Here is a 14,110-nt window from a genome sequence, read left to right as displayed (position 1 = left end):
AAGTAATTTCCTTTTTACACTAAATTTTCTTGTGTAATTGGATTTGTACAGAATAAAATGTACTCTGACCATTTTCATGATTATGAAATCAGTAAATGAGTTCATTTGAAATAGCATTTACCTTCATAACTGTTGAGAAACAAGCATTATTCAGAAAGTGTCTTTGCTCTTGTACCTACTATATATTCTATGTTTTTCCGATCTGTCCCTGCCAGGCCTCCCTTCTGCCCCTCGAGGTCTGGTGGCCACTCCCAACTCTCTTACCCCAGGAAAACTGCTGCTTTCTTGGCAGCCCCCTGAAGACACTGGAGGTCGAAGCGACATTACCTACAGCGTTGAGTGCCATCGTTGGGAGGGCTCGTCACACCTGCCCTGTGGAGAGAAAATTCGCTATGACCCAGCAAACACAGGCTTGGTTGACACGAAGGTGTCAGTGAGTGAACTGGATCCTTACTTGAACTACACCTTCACCGTGGAGGTGCACAGTGGCGTGTCCATGTTTCCTAGACAGGCAATACCGCGCAGTTTCAAGCCGCCGTCCTCTGCCGCACTGAATACATCCCTTCACTACACAGGTGAGTGCTGGTGATATGAAGAATGGCTGCGATGCTATCTGTGCTGCAGTAATGGCTGATGCTATCTGTAGTGACGGCTGTACAGTCCGAATGAGGCCTGGGGAGGGGAGTGAATTGTCCATTTTATCGTTTCAGAATTTTAAAATTAAATTGTTTCCTTCTCCATGTTTTGTCCTCAGATCCACCCAAAATTACGTCAATGCGTCTGGTCGAGCGGGACTCCACCAGTTTGTCTCTCTCCTGGGACGTTTTCCCTCGTCCGCGGGTCCAATCCCAGCCAATCCGCTATGAACTTGCCTACCGCAAAAAGGTGTGGAAACTTTTTAATAGTCCCTGACAGCACACACAGATTAAAGATCTTAACTTCACGTTTACATTTAGTCCACATGGCACGATTAAAGCTCTTAGGAAATGCATTTTGTGTTTTATTTTAATGGGCATGCAATTGGATGAGTTTCTGACGACAACTTAAAAAACAAAAGAGAGGCTTCTTAATAGGTGCTGCTTTAACACCGTGGTTATTGGTGGACTTTTCTCTTTTTACTAGGACAATAAAATCGACGTAACTACGTATGTGGTGCTGAAGCTGGAGAAAAACTCTGTGCAGATTAGCGATCTCTCACCAGGCACAGCTTACCTGGTCAAGGTCCAGGCCCTGGGTGATGACGGCAACCAAGGAGTTTCCAGCTTGGAGGAACAATTTGAGACGCTGTCTGAAGGTGCAGGGAGAAACCGCTCTAGGAAAAACTTACTGGCTTTGTTTGGGAGTCGTCTCACTGGTTTATTTTTCTTGCAGGTCACCTTAACAAGACTGCTCTTATCCTTGCTGGGGTGGTTGCAGGAGCAATCACGCTGTTCATTCTGACCGTCATCCTTTTCCTGCTCAGACGGTAAGTAAGCGGCCCACTCTGCCGCTTTCCCTCCTTCTTATTCTGTCCCGATAATCTGACACAACACGACATCCTTTGCTGCCTTCCTCTCTCATTCTTCTGCTTTTCCTTTGTGGGGCCTCCAAATGGCCTTTGCATTCACTCTCTCCTCACCTCTTTCTTTCACTCTTCCTTTAGCAAACCGTCTTTTCTCTTTATCTGGATGTGTATGCCAGCACTCACCGGGGAGGAATTTCTGCTCAATGTGTCTTGTCATTGCGCAATGGTTGCAATCTACCAAGTGTTGGAGCCTTTGAAAGGAAATTAGACATGAGTGGCACATTGTTGTCGATAAGAGGCGCTCCCTTCTTTTTTGTACGAGGCGGTGGGCACTTTGTGAGGGTGACCCGGGCCTGTACTGTAGCAGATTGTAACCAGCTCTTTCCCGCCTGCTGGCTTTCAGCCTTTGAATTGGCTCAGCAAATACAGCCCATCGCCAAAGCCTTGTCAAAGAAACGCTTCTGCCTCAATGAATGCAATGCACCAGAGGTCTGAAAAAAAAAAACAAATCTGGAAAATTTTCTTAAAAAGGTTGCTGTAGTCTGGTGCCACCTGGATCGGTGCACCATGTATAAGAGCCATAGCCCTTCTAACAGCTGTCCTGGGTTCAGTATTTGTTTTATTTACTGCCACTCGTCCCCTTCTCTCTCTCTGCTATTCTGATCATCATCCACTGATGAGTAAAAGGCCTACAGTGCCACAGTAAAAGATGTCTAGAACAAGAGTGTTCATAACTGTTAAGCTTTTCTACATTTTGTCAATTCAAAGTAATGACCTATTGTTTGGTCGTAATGGCTTCACCTCACATGAGTCAGCACTTCATGGAATCAGCTTTTACAGCATGTACACCTCCAGGTCTTTTGGGGTTTGTCTCTACCTGACTTGTCTGGTTTATACCTATAGAAACTGAAACTTTTGGCCGTTCCTATTTGCAAAATGACTCAAACTCAGTCAGACTGAATGGAGAGCATCTGTCAACATCAATTTTAACAGTGTGTTCAGACCTGAAAGTCCAAAATTAGACCAGCATTTGTTACTTTTTCAGCTGGTGCAGTTCAGTTTCACTCAGCACTGTGTCAAATGAACCAAGCACTAATTGAAAAACCTGGCCTTCTTCACAAAATGTAAACAAAAATTGAGTGCCGTAATATTTTAGTGGCTGTAAGATTGCTTTATCTTTGACCCAGAATGCTCTGCACTATAATTTGCTTCTTGGTTTTGGAGCTGTCTCCGGTCCATTTGCATTCAGATATACAAATCGCACCAGAGTTCACTTGAGCCGAACCGAGACTTGGGTTTTTAGACGGGCCAGAGTTTGATTACACATTCACACCTACCTCAAATAAACTGGACATTCTCAAGAAATAAATTAAAGATGGATTAAAGAAGGCTGGCGCGAATGCACTCTTAGACTTTCCACAGATTCTCGGTTGAATAAGTTAGGTCTGTACTTTGACTGGGCCATTCTAACACAAGAATATGCTTTGATTTAAACTCTTCTGTTGTGATTCTCTGCAACATCCTCAATATATTTTCCCAACTCTGATAGGTTTGCAGTACTGCCTAGTGCACCTTTCTTGTTCCCTCCGAAAATAAGCATTCCCACAACATCATGTTGCTGCCGCCATGCTTCATACTTGAGATCTTGGGTTTAGGATGATATGCACTGTCAACTTTCTGAAAAGCCTAGAAATATGTATGAAGGACAAAATGTTTAATTTTAATTTATCATCTGACATAAGTACCTAATTCCAGATATCTGCTACATCGCCTACATATAAGTTTAAATTTCTCTGCAAATCTGTATCTCAACTGTTTGTTCCTTATTCCTCATGCAATAATATGATCAAACAAACCTCAAAGCATCACTTTCCTTTACCTTTATACTTATATATGTTGGTCAAGCAAATAACATATCACAATAAAATCTCTTTGACATATAGTTGTATCGTGACAAAATGTGTAGAAGTTCAAAGGTTTGATTTAAAAATTGTGTTATTTTTTTTATTCAGAAACAGAAACACACATACCAGGCAAGGACCAGAGGACACTTACTTTTCAAGCCCCGGTAAAAAAACAAACAAACTTGAACTCTCTTTTTTTTCATTTAATTATATTTGTCTTCCTCATTTGTTAACAAGCAACCATCTTCCTGTGCCTTGCAGAGCAATTAAAACCACTAAAGACGTATGTGGATCCACATACATACGAGGACCCCAACGTAGCTGTCCTCAAGTTTGCCACTGAAATCCACCCGAGCCACATAAGCAAACAGAAAGTCATCGGAGCTGGTGAGTGACAACCCTGCTGAGTTAATCTGCTGTGAGGCTTAGATTTAAAATCTTGACAGGTCTGTCCATTTGCACACCCCTTCTCAGCCCCCCAAATATTCCCTGTTTATACTGCACACTAGTATAAACAGCTTAACAGGCTAATGGGTGGTTTTTACATTGCTGAGATTAGGATCTATCTGGCTTTTTTTTTATTTTCTCACCCGACAAGTTGAGAGATCTTTTTGTTCTGCGGTTAACTCTTGGCGAGGACATCTTTATGATTTGGTCCAAGATTACATGAACATTGCACAACAGAAGTGGCTGCAGACACACAGTTTTGGAAGAACATCACAACACCTTCCTGGGGCTTGCTTCAACATTCCCACTGAGGATACGTTCGTTCAAGTGCGACCACCTTTAGCCTTTGAACCAAGAGTCCATTTGAGCCCCCCCTCCCCTGCTCCCACGACCAAATGTCCCCTTTCCTTCTCGCGTGACAGCTGATTCCCATGCTCCCACACAACAGGTCGTCAACTATTTATACAATGTTGCTTCTTTCTTTCTTTTTCTCCCTCTCTCTCAATGCCGAGCCAGAACACACCTCGGTGGGAGCGCCTCAGGCAAAACAGCCGCAGTCTTCCTTATTTCTTTTTGTTGCTCTGCCAAGCCCTGTGGCTAGAAACTTAAGAAAACTCATCGCACCAATATATACATATAATATATAATATATAGTATATTATATATATACATATAATTCAACTGTCCAAATTATAATAAAAAAATATATATATATATGTTTTTTTTTCCACCTACAGGCGAGTTCGGTGAAGTTTACAGAGGCACCCTGAAAGCGCCTGGGAAGAAAGAGGTGGCGGTGGCGATAAAGACGCTGAAGCCCGGCTACACAGAGAAGCAGAGGCAGGATTTTCTGAGCGAAGCCTCCATCATGGGACAGTTTTCCCACCAGAACATCATCCGTCTGGAGGGAGTGGTGACCAAATGTGAGGCTTTTTCTCCACTTTCTTTTTTTCTGCATATCTGATCGGTCAGTTTGGGCTCATAGTTTGTTCTGCTTCTGTGCAGTTAAACATGCGATGATTGTGACTGAATTCATGGAGAACGGAGCACTGGATAGATACCTGAGAGTAAGACCAATATGTTTCTCAAGGTTGTTTTTTTGAGATGTGATTTATTTTCTCACGTTTTCTCAGAGGTGGCGGTGGCGTCTTTATCGCCACTGCCTAAATACTACATAACTAGTATTTATAGTAGTAATGTAAAAAAAAAAAAAAGCAGCAAAAAACCAAAATGATTCTCGAACTTATTTTTGCATCAGGACCATGACGGGGAGTTCTCGTCTCACCAGCTGGTGGGAATGCTGCGTGGCATCGCCGCAGGCATGAAGTACCTTTCTGAAATGAGCTACGTTCATCGTGACCTGGCTGCCCGCAACATCCTGGTCAACACAGCCCTGGAATGTAAAGTTTCAGACTTTGGCCTTTCCCGGGTGCTTGAGGACGATCCTGAGGGGACATACACCACCAGCGTAAGTACATGCTTTGATTTTGAGGAGTAAAATTCACTGGTGTTTTCTTTGTTCTCTGTTTTCTAATAAATCTCTGAGGCTTGTAAATTATAAGTAATTTATTATTATGTATTGTAAATAATAAAATAGTTAACTCTTGAGGGCAATTGGTTGCACAATTCATAGAACATCACCATTCCTGTATTTTTGTGTTTCCATTCTGATATGAGTATTTAAATATCTATCGATTAGATAGTACAAATGTGTACAAATCATGTAAAATCTACAATAATAACATATAGTAATTGCTATACCTGTATTAATTACATGCATTATTATATGCACAGTAAAGCAGTATACATTTGCCAATGTCAAATTTATTTATAAAGCACTTTTGAAACTGTTGAAAGCGCTGTAAAGAAGTATACTATATAATTATATAGTATATAATTGAGTTCACGGCACTGGTCAAAATAACAAAAACAAAAATTACAAACAATCTCATTCAGTCATTTCAGCTTCAGAACAATGTCTTAGACTAAGAGACCAGAAAATGAGGACAAGCTGCTGGGTAACAGAATTTAAAAGCCCAAATCTTGAAGGAATAAAGGAGTTTGAGAATTGTAAATTGTGGTCACGGTGTGATAAATGTGAAAAGTTAAAGAGACATTGAATTATGGTTTTTGCAAGCATTTTATTTTGCAAGCATTTTATTTTTTTTACTATCCTCTCTGACTCAATGGTTTTCCTTGAGCAGGGAGGTAAGATCCCCATCCGCTGGACGGCCCCGGAGGCAATCGCCTACAGGAAGTTCACCTCGGCAAGCGATGTGTGGAGTTTCGGCATTGTCATGTGGGAGGTCATGGCGTTTGGGGAACGGCCTTACTGGGACATGAGTAACCACGAGGTTCGTCTTCATTTCTTAACTTTTTTAGTCTGGAGATCTTTGGAAAAATGTAACAATTTAACAAAAAATAAATAAAATTACCATCTGCAGGTGATGAAAGCCATCAATGAGGCTTTCAGGCTGCCAGCGCCCATGGACTGTCCGTCCGCTGTCTACCAGCTGATGCTTCAGTGTTGGCTTCAGGATCGCGCCAAGAGACCGCGTTTTGGAGACATCGTCAGTCTGCTGGACAAACTCCTGCGCAGCCCAGAGTCTCTAAAGACCATCGCAGACTTTGATCCACGGTAAAACAAATTATAATTTTACCAGGCAAACTGCCTTTAATATTTTCTGATGCAGATGTTAAAATTCTATTAACATATAAAGAAAATTGGGAATTTATGAAACTACGTATTAAAAAAAAATACTGAAGAGGCTCAAAGTGGGTGAGGCTGCAGAGTGAAAAAGTTAATACATGTGTCCCTTTTGTTTCTGATTCTGTGAATGAAAGTTTGTTTTTCCTATTGAGACAGTGCACAAACACCAAAGACAGTGAGAAAGAAAAAAGAGGTGTCATCCTCATATCTTAATCACCTCTTACCTCGACTGCCTCAACCAGTTTTTTCTGTTTTATCACCAACTGGTTTCCTGCACAGTAATTACAGACCTCAGTCATCTGTCTCTTGTTGTGGGAAAGCGTGTAAATAATTATCACTAACGTTTAGATCTGCTCCCTTTCTTTTCCCAGGGTTTCCATCCGCCTGCCCAGCACCAGCGGCTCGGACGGCTCCCCCTTCAGGTCGGTGTCCGAGTGGCTCGAGTCCATCAAGATGAGCCAGTACAGTGAGAACTTCACCCGTGCCGGGGTCGTCACCATGGACCAGGTGCTGCAGATGAAGAATGAGTGAGTGCTGGTGTTGGTAACAACACACTAACTTTAATATGGATTGTGTTCATTTCCTTGAGGCGCATTAAAAAAAAAAAAAAAAAAAATCGAATGAATAAGTAAAAAACAAACATCAAAACAGAAAGTAAGGTACTTAATATATTTGATATTATTAGATAAAACTGCAGTATATAACTTTAAAAATAAGATATGTTTTTGAGTATTTGTTTAAATTGTAATTACATTGTAACACTGAAAAATAATTTATGAAAAAAAAGAGTTCCCAGAGCTGGGAGAAATATACCACTCAGTCAGAAACAACCAATCAGAGCCAGGAGGAGGGTTTTAGTGCTGTCAATCACCTCCTTACCCCGTTGCTCTTTACTAAGCTAAAGCTGGTTCACCACAACATAGCCTGCCACAAATGCTAAGACTAGCTAGCATATCCATCTACAACAGTGGATGAACTTTGTTTTCCACCATCAGCAAATTGCGCAGCGTACAGGAGGGTGATTGACAGCGCTAAGACCCTCCTCCTGGTTCTGATTGATTATTTTTAACTGAGTGGTGTATTTCTGCAGACCACAATAGTAGCTCAGGAGTTGGAAGAACTTTTCACAGATTATCTGTATCATACTGTACTGCCTCGACGTGGGGAGATTTTAATAAATATGAAAAAAAAACAATAAAAGTCACATACTGGAGTTTTAAGAAAACTGATTAGCTTAATCAGTTTGGTGTGATTAACCTAACTGACTGCAAAAGAGTATTTTTAAACAGCTTGGGAAAAATTTCAAATGGAAAATCTAACGGAGTGAAGGAGCGGTGGGCACATTTTGCGGTGGAGTTGTGGTTTCTGTTGCTCTTATTCAGCTGCGCTCTCTCCATTCTCATCCTGCCCTCAGCCCAGACACACAGAGGCCAGCACTTTTGCCGGAGCCCTTAAAAACCACCAGTTTTGCTTGTTTGGGTCAGAAACCTTTGGTGGCTTCTCCAACATTAAAGGCGAGCGGTGTAGACTACAGCCAAGTGGAAAAAGATCGACTTGAAGCTGAAATAGATGCATCTGATCCGAAAACCTAAAAGGAGACTGAAGAAGTGGGCTTGTGTGCCCCCTAAAGTTTTCACAGTGCAGTTTAAGGGAATTACACCTTCCATGATGTGTAGGAGTTCTGCAGGAGGCAATTTACCCAAACAGGCGCAACCTTTGGGGGCCGGGCGAGGGAGTCTATGGTAAAACACATAATTTAAGGTTCCTTTTGAAGAATAATGAAGGCCAGAGAGTTTCTAACCACATAGCTAAAAAGAAGCCACCTTTTTTTTTTTTTTGCCATTGCACATTTGTAACCATGAGAACAAGACAGGAAGAGGTTTAAAAAAATCCCAAACTGTTAGAATGTAGGATCGCCACAGAAAATCCCAGGACAAGTAATGAGTAATTTTAAAGTTTCATGCTTGTCTTGTTCTAAGGTGGCCCTAATACCAATTGTTTTCATGAATTAGGCTTTTAATAGGTCATGTTTGATTAATTAATTACATAAAACATTTAAAACTATCAAACAGTTAATCAGGTTTCCTTTTTTTAAAACTTAAATTAAGTTGGAATTTTTAAATTGTGTTTCCGGTACCTCTGCAAATCTGACGTGCAAATGACATCCTCAAACAAAGCTGCGTTTCTTGGCCCAATACTGGGTTCATTTTTGCTGCAAAAAATGATTTGATGGAACGTTACAAAGATTGCTGCTGTGGGCAAAAAGGAGTTAGCCTGTTGGCTAAGCTATGCAACAATAGCATCTCAGTGCAAAACATGTAAAATGATTCCAGGTTATTGCTAATGCTAATTGTCCTGCAGTTGGTCAGTGACAGAGCTTACAAAATGCAAACAGCTTGCTCACTGCTGCACTAGCTGCTCCTAACCCAGCTGCGTAGAGAGCAGAAGATGTTCACCCCTTTTCCACTACACTACACTGATCCTGCCTTGCCTCAGTTTTTAGTTAAAAATTTAAAGATTCAGATAAACTTAGTTACTGAACCTTATATCATGAAATATCCAAGTGGATAATACTTTGTGAAAAATTATCTAAAAACGTAAAAATGTTAATGTCGTGAGATCTCATGCCACACAATTTTATTAAGCTCCAAACATACATGTAACCAACTTTCCTGATCCTTGGGAAGACGGCCGCACCACAAAGCCCAGACGAGCCCTTTTGAAGTGCTTGTCATGCAGCATGGTGTGATTTTTTTTGTTTTTTTTTTTTGTTTCCATCTTGGTGCATCTGGTAGCACTCTCTGGAAACCACCAGTCATTTACGATCCACCCTCTGCTTCCCAGACAAAGTGATTCATGGTCAACGGGGAGAATCCTCGTTAAGTAATTAAAGCTGTAATTAAGGCTTTGACTCCAGGCTGGTGTTTATGCAGGGCTTTTTGCAGGTTTTGCGTGTGTTTTTTTGCAAAGCGAAACCCCCACTAACACTCGTTTTATTGTGGAAGATGAGCTAAACCTTTGCCAGAGAGCGAACTTGGAATGCGCCGCACCTAACTGGACTGATTTAAAAGCTCAACCTGAACGTGTTCAACTCTAGGCTGGCATGTCATCACTCTAAATGAGACAGTGATTACTCCAAGACTTTGGCAGGCTGGAAGGATGCATGTGGAAACTGTTGGAACGAGGCCAGAGTGAAAATATGCGCATAGCTCTTCTTCAACACTGTTCTGTCTCTCCTCCACAGGGACATTAAGAACATCGGCGTGCGACTGCCGGGCCATTTGAAGAGGATAGCTTACAGCATCCTGGGCTTGAAGGACCAGACCAGCACCTTGAGCGTGTTTGCTGTGTGATCATTGCTGAATGAAAGGGATGTGAAATTGGACACAGGCAACCCTTTGAACTCCCAGGCTGTGCTGGAGCATTTTGTGGCGACGGCACCGAAACAGCAGAACCAGGAGAGAAATGTGCCAAGCTTTGGGCCAAATCAATCAGACTAATTTACTGTACCGTCTAGATTTCTTCATTTTTTTTGCCCACAGGGAAACGGAGCACATACCTTCAACAGATGTGTAAAGTAGAACCTTTTTGATATTTAAATAGCTATTTTTGTACTATAGTTGTCTTCCATGCGGATACGATTTGTTGCTCATTCACTTTCGTCCGTTTTCCATTCCTGCTTCAGCTCTGTAAAGTTGCACCCTGAGTTCATTTGTAGCAAATGAACAGGGAGAACAGCAGAGTCCTGTAAGAGTTCAGATTACGGCGGCGATGTCTCTGAGTCTCTCACTGATTGGCTCTCAGGAGGATGAAATAAGCTTGAGCTAGTTCAGATTTAGGGTAAAAATTAAAAAAAATTAAAAAACAGGTTGTGAATGTTTCTGCTGGTCCTGTGCAGAAATTAAGCTATGATCTTATGGGTGGTGTTTATATACAAAAAGACAAAAAACAGGATGATTAGGTACTTTTTTATTACTATTATTATTTCTCTTTTGCAATGAACTGTTACATAAAAACATCAACAAAAAAACATTTTTATTAGAACCATATAATGTAGCACTTGGAGCAAGTCTCATATTTGTCATATGATTGTAAACATAAATGGGCATTCGCAACCAAAAATGGACGAACTATTTGTGTCCTCTGAACCATTTTACATTTTGCCTCTTTTTATCGGGATTTCGTGCAACAGAGCAACACGGTGCTTTGTAGTGAATCATTCCCACAGCATGGTGCTGTCACTTACATGCTTCACAAGGAAATGTGTGTTTCGAGTGATGACTATTATTATCCTCCCTCCTCACAAAGTTTTGTATCTAAGCCTGAATTTTTTTAATTTTTTTGCTGCCATAGCAACCCGATAGTCCCTACTTTTACCTGATTACTAAGTTCCCTGTATTGTTTGGGAGTAAACTGTAAACAGGATTTTATATGACTATCTGGCAACAAGTGGCTTTGACTTGCCACACTTCCACTAAAGCAAGATTTGAATGTGTCTGGTAAAAGGCAACAGATTCAGCAGATTCTCCTCTCTGGCAGCAGGAGCTCTGCTGCTTGGTTTCCATCCCCTTTTGTTTTATGATCTCATCTTAATTTAAACCTGGCTCTAACTTCACCCCAAACCTGTTTGGTTTGGTCCGAGTCAAGTCATGTTATCATCCAAATCACGAAGCAAACATACATTAAACATAAATGTTCCAGTTATCATGGATCAGAGGCAGCGCTAAACAGCTCGGTTTTTAGCTTCGATGTAAAGGAGCTCTGTGCTGTTTTTGCCGCCATTGGCTGGATTTTATTTAAAGACATCAGAGTAAAAGGGGGCTCAAAAAGTTTCAAACGTTCCATTGTTCTTCCCTTTTGCAATAATGTACTACTTTGTGTTGGCCTGTCATGTAAAATCCCAATCAAATACTAGTAATTTTGTGTTTGTAATTTGCCAAAATGTGAAAAAGTCCAAGGGTATTAATTGCAAGGCACTGCATGTGAAAGTCGAGACTTTTTTGTAGTTGAAATAAGCCAGAATTCTGCCAAACTTGTCAAAAATAAATAAGGGTTAAGAAAAGTACTCACCGAAAAAAAACCAAAAACAGAACATCACCGCTGAGAGTTCGTAGCTATAGTCTTTTATGCAGTTTTACCATTTTGCAAGCGTCCTTACGAACATCCAATAATATTTTGAGTGAGTTATTTGCAGTTTTTACTGAAATGATTTAAGAATGAGCTGCTTGACTCATTCCAGACATTTAAAGAACTTTTTACAGTGCCTGTTTGTGGAAGATGAACACCAGCCTGCCTACTTCTCCTTAAATAAAGCGGCTCTTCTGTGTAGCAAGTAGTTTGTAGTTGAAACCCCCAGTGCTCTTAATCCATGACTGCAAATCTTGTGTGTTACTGATGTACACCTTCTTTTACTTGAATTTTTACCTTGTCGTTAAATGCGTGATTCTCTTGTAGCTAACAAAAAATGGGATTTATTTTTTTTTGTCGTTGTTTTTTTTTTTTTTTTAAAGGATTTATTTTTTTGTTAATATTTGGGTTTATTGGTTGGACTTGCATTTTGTAAATTTTGTACAATATCCTGTATCAATCATATTTTCAGACTGCTTTTTTTTTATGTGTGTGTTTTTGTTCTACGCTCATGACTTCCCAAAACTTTCTTCATCTAAGAGCAAACTCCTCCTTCCTTTTTGTCTGCTGTTTTATGCTGTATTTAATAGTGTATTTATTTTTGAACTGTTATTTATTTTTCCTGATAAACACTGAGCTGGGTTTGTAATTGGAGGTTGCTCATTAAGCCTTAATTAAAAGAAAGAAAAACACAAACAAAGCCATTTCCCTCCTTTTTGTTTTCATTTCTGAACTGTTCATGCCTGTGATTGCATTCTTGGCGAATAAATAAAGTCTTAAGCTGAATTCATCAAAGGTTGTTGTATAACTGTTTGTCTGCAGGGCAGACTGAAGTCGTATTCACGGTGCCGGGATGTTTATGCTTCCACCTAGACTTGCGTACAACACAGCAGAGTGATTGTAACTCGGAAGACGGGATCTGACGTAAACATGCGAGTGTTTCGTCATATCCTGAAAAACAATCTCACCATGCAGTCACACACAAGCATCCAGGCAGATGACGAGTGCAGTGGCTCTGGCAGTGGCTGCTGCAACCAGTTCAGATGATCTGATATCAATGGCAAAATATTTCAGTAAATAGCACTAAAAACTTGTATTTCGGTTTAGGATTCAGAACATAAGAGGAAGCGTATCATTTCAATGTCAGGAATACTGTATACTGATTACTAGGTGATTGGTGTGGACTTGCTAAGAAATTGAACTTTTTACTTTGAAACGTAGCATAAAAACTTATATTTTGACAAATTAAGCTTTCATTTTGTCAGGGTATTGTCAGTATTGTACTGTATAGAATGCTATTCAAAATAATTCATGAAACAGAGTTAAATATTTAAAAAATAAGATTTATTTTGAAGGGTTACTTAAATTCAGTTTTTATTTACTACATCAATCATATGCAGCTTCCTTTACAAAACAATACACTCTGTGAAATGCTGTGGCTTTTATTTTGAAAAATATCTTTAAGCCGTATTTTGAAAGGGCAACATAAATCCTGTTTAATGCAGAACTACCTTTGTAACAATAATAATAGCAGTAATAATAATAATCTTGTGACAAATACACTAAACTAAGTCCAAATTAATCCTCACTAGTTGAGATTACTTATAAATTTAAAAGCCTTTTACAATCAGTTACGATTTTAAAAAAATCTGATTTTACACAAAGTGAAATTCAAGCCTACATGCAGGAAGGCGTCAGAGAAGAGTATTTTGAAGTGTAACATGTTTGAAGTAAATCAGAAGCAGGTTTCTCTTGAAATCAGAGATAACTGTAGCTTCCTTAATGATTAGATCAGAGAATCTGATCTGGAGATGGTTCTGTTTGCAAACTCTCTGACTCACCCTCGTCTCCATCGTGCTTCTGGTCCTGTCAGTATTTTCCTACCGGGTTCCCAGCCCTCGTAGAAGTGTTTCAGTGAGAAGCCCCTTTCAGAACTGGCAGATCTCCAGAACCAGTGAGTAATTTAACTGGAAAATGTTCTATTGTAAACCCACCATGTACACAGGATTTATTGAAGGCGTTGTTTTCAGGTACAGATGAGTCATGAAACATAAAGCTCAATGATCTGTTGTGACTAATGCTGCTTTTTTAATTTAAAAGGTTAAAAGTCATGCCAGAACACATCGCGGCTATTTATCCTTATGCAAGATTGTGTTTGCTCTTGCAGCAGCTACACGGGGATGTAAGGCCTTTATTTTCTAAATAATCCAAAAGGAATGCATCTGTTTGAGTGTGTGAATAGGAGACGGAAGGTTTTGAAAGAGGATTAGATTTTTTTGCATGTCGGGTTGGCTTCGCTTTCCTGTAAGGTGAAGTCGTTTCTGTTTCCTTCACTTCTTGACTGAGAAACGACTCAATTAGTTGTCATTCTGGCTTCAAAGATTGATTTGATTCATCCAACGCAGACAAGGCAAAACA

The 14,110-nt window shown here is 40.2% G+C and overlaps 1 protein-coding gene across 1 annotated transcript in view; it reads left to right on the top strand.

Annotated features, from left to right (window-relative positions):
- Positions 1-12,478, top strand: part of epha2b (eph receptor A2 b) — a 29,288-nt gene extending 16,810 nt beyond the window's left edge. Inside the window, exons 5-17 of the mRNA XM_055048457.1 lie at positions 216-575; positions 755-885; positions 1,123-1,294; positions 1,372-1,465; positions 3,517-3,572; positions 3,670-3,795; positions 4,593-4,778; positions 4,861-4,922; positions 5,114-5,323; positions 6,060-6,209; positions 6,300-6,493; positions 6,937-7,092; positions 9,810-12,478. Of these exons, the coding sequence (XP_054904432.1) occupies positions 216-575; positions 755-885; positions 1,123-1,294; positions 1,372-1,465; positions 3,517-3,572; positions 3,670-3,795; positions 4,593-4,778; positions 4,861-4,922; positions 5,114-5,323; positions 6,060-6,209; positions 6,300-6,493; positions 6,937-7,092; positions 9,810-9,918 (2,006 nt within the window). The 3' untranslated portion in view covers positions 9,919-12,478. The remainder of the gene's footprint in view (positions 1-215; positions 576-754; positions 886-1,122; positions 1,295-1,371; positions 1,466-3,516; positions 3,573-3,669; positions 3,796-4,592; positions 4,779-4,860; positions 4,923-5,113; positions 5,324-6,059; positions 6,210-6,299; positions 6,494-6,936; positions 7,093-9,809) is intronic.
- Positions 12,479-14,110: the final 1,632 nt, after the last annotated feature.

The sequence above is a fragment of the Poeciliopsis prolifica genome, unplaced genomic scaffold (assembly GCF_027474105.1).
Source record: "Poeciliopsis prolifica strain line A6 unplaced genomic scaffold, Auburn_PproV2 SCAFFOLD027, whole genome shotgun sequence".
Lineage (NCBI taxonomy): Eukaryota > Metazoa > Chordata > Actinopteri > Cyprinodontiformes > Poeciliidae > Poeciliopsis > Poeciliopsis prolifica.
Note: the sequence above shows the minus strand (reverse complement) of the source record. Positions and strands in the feature narration are given on the sequence as shown.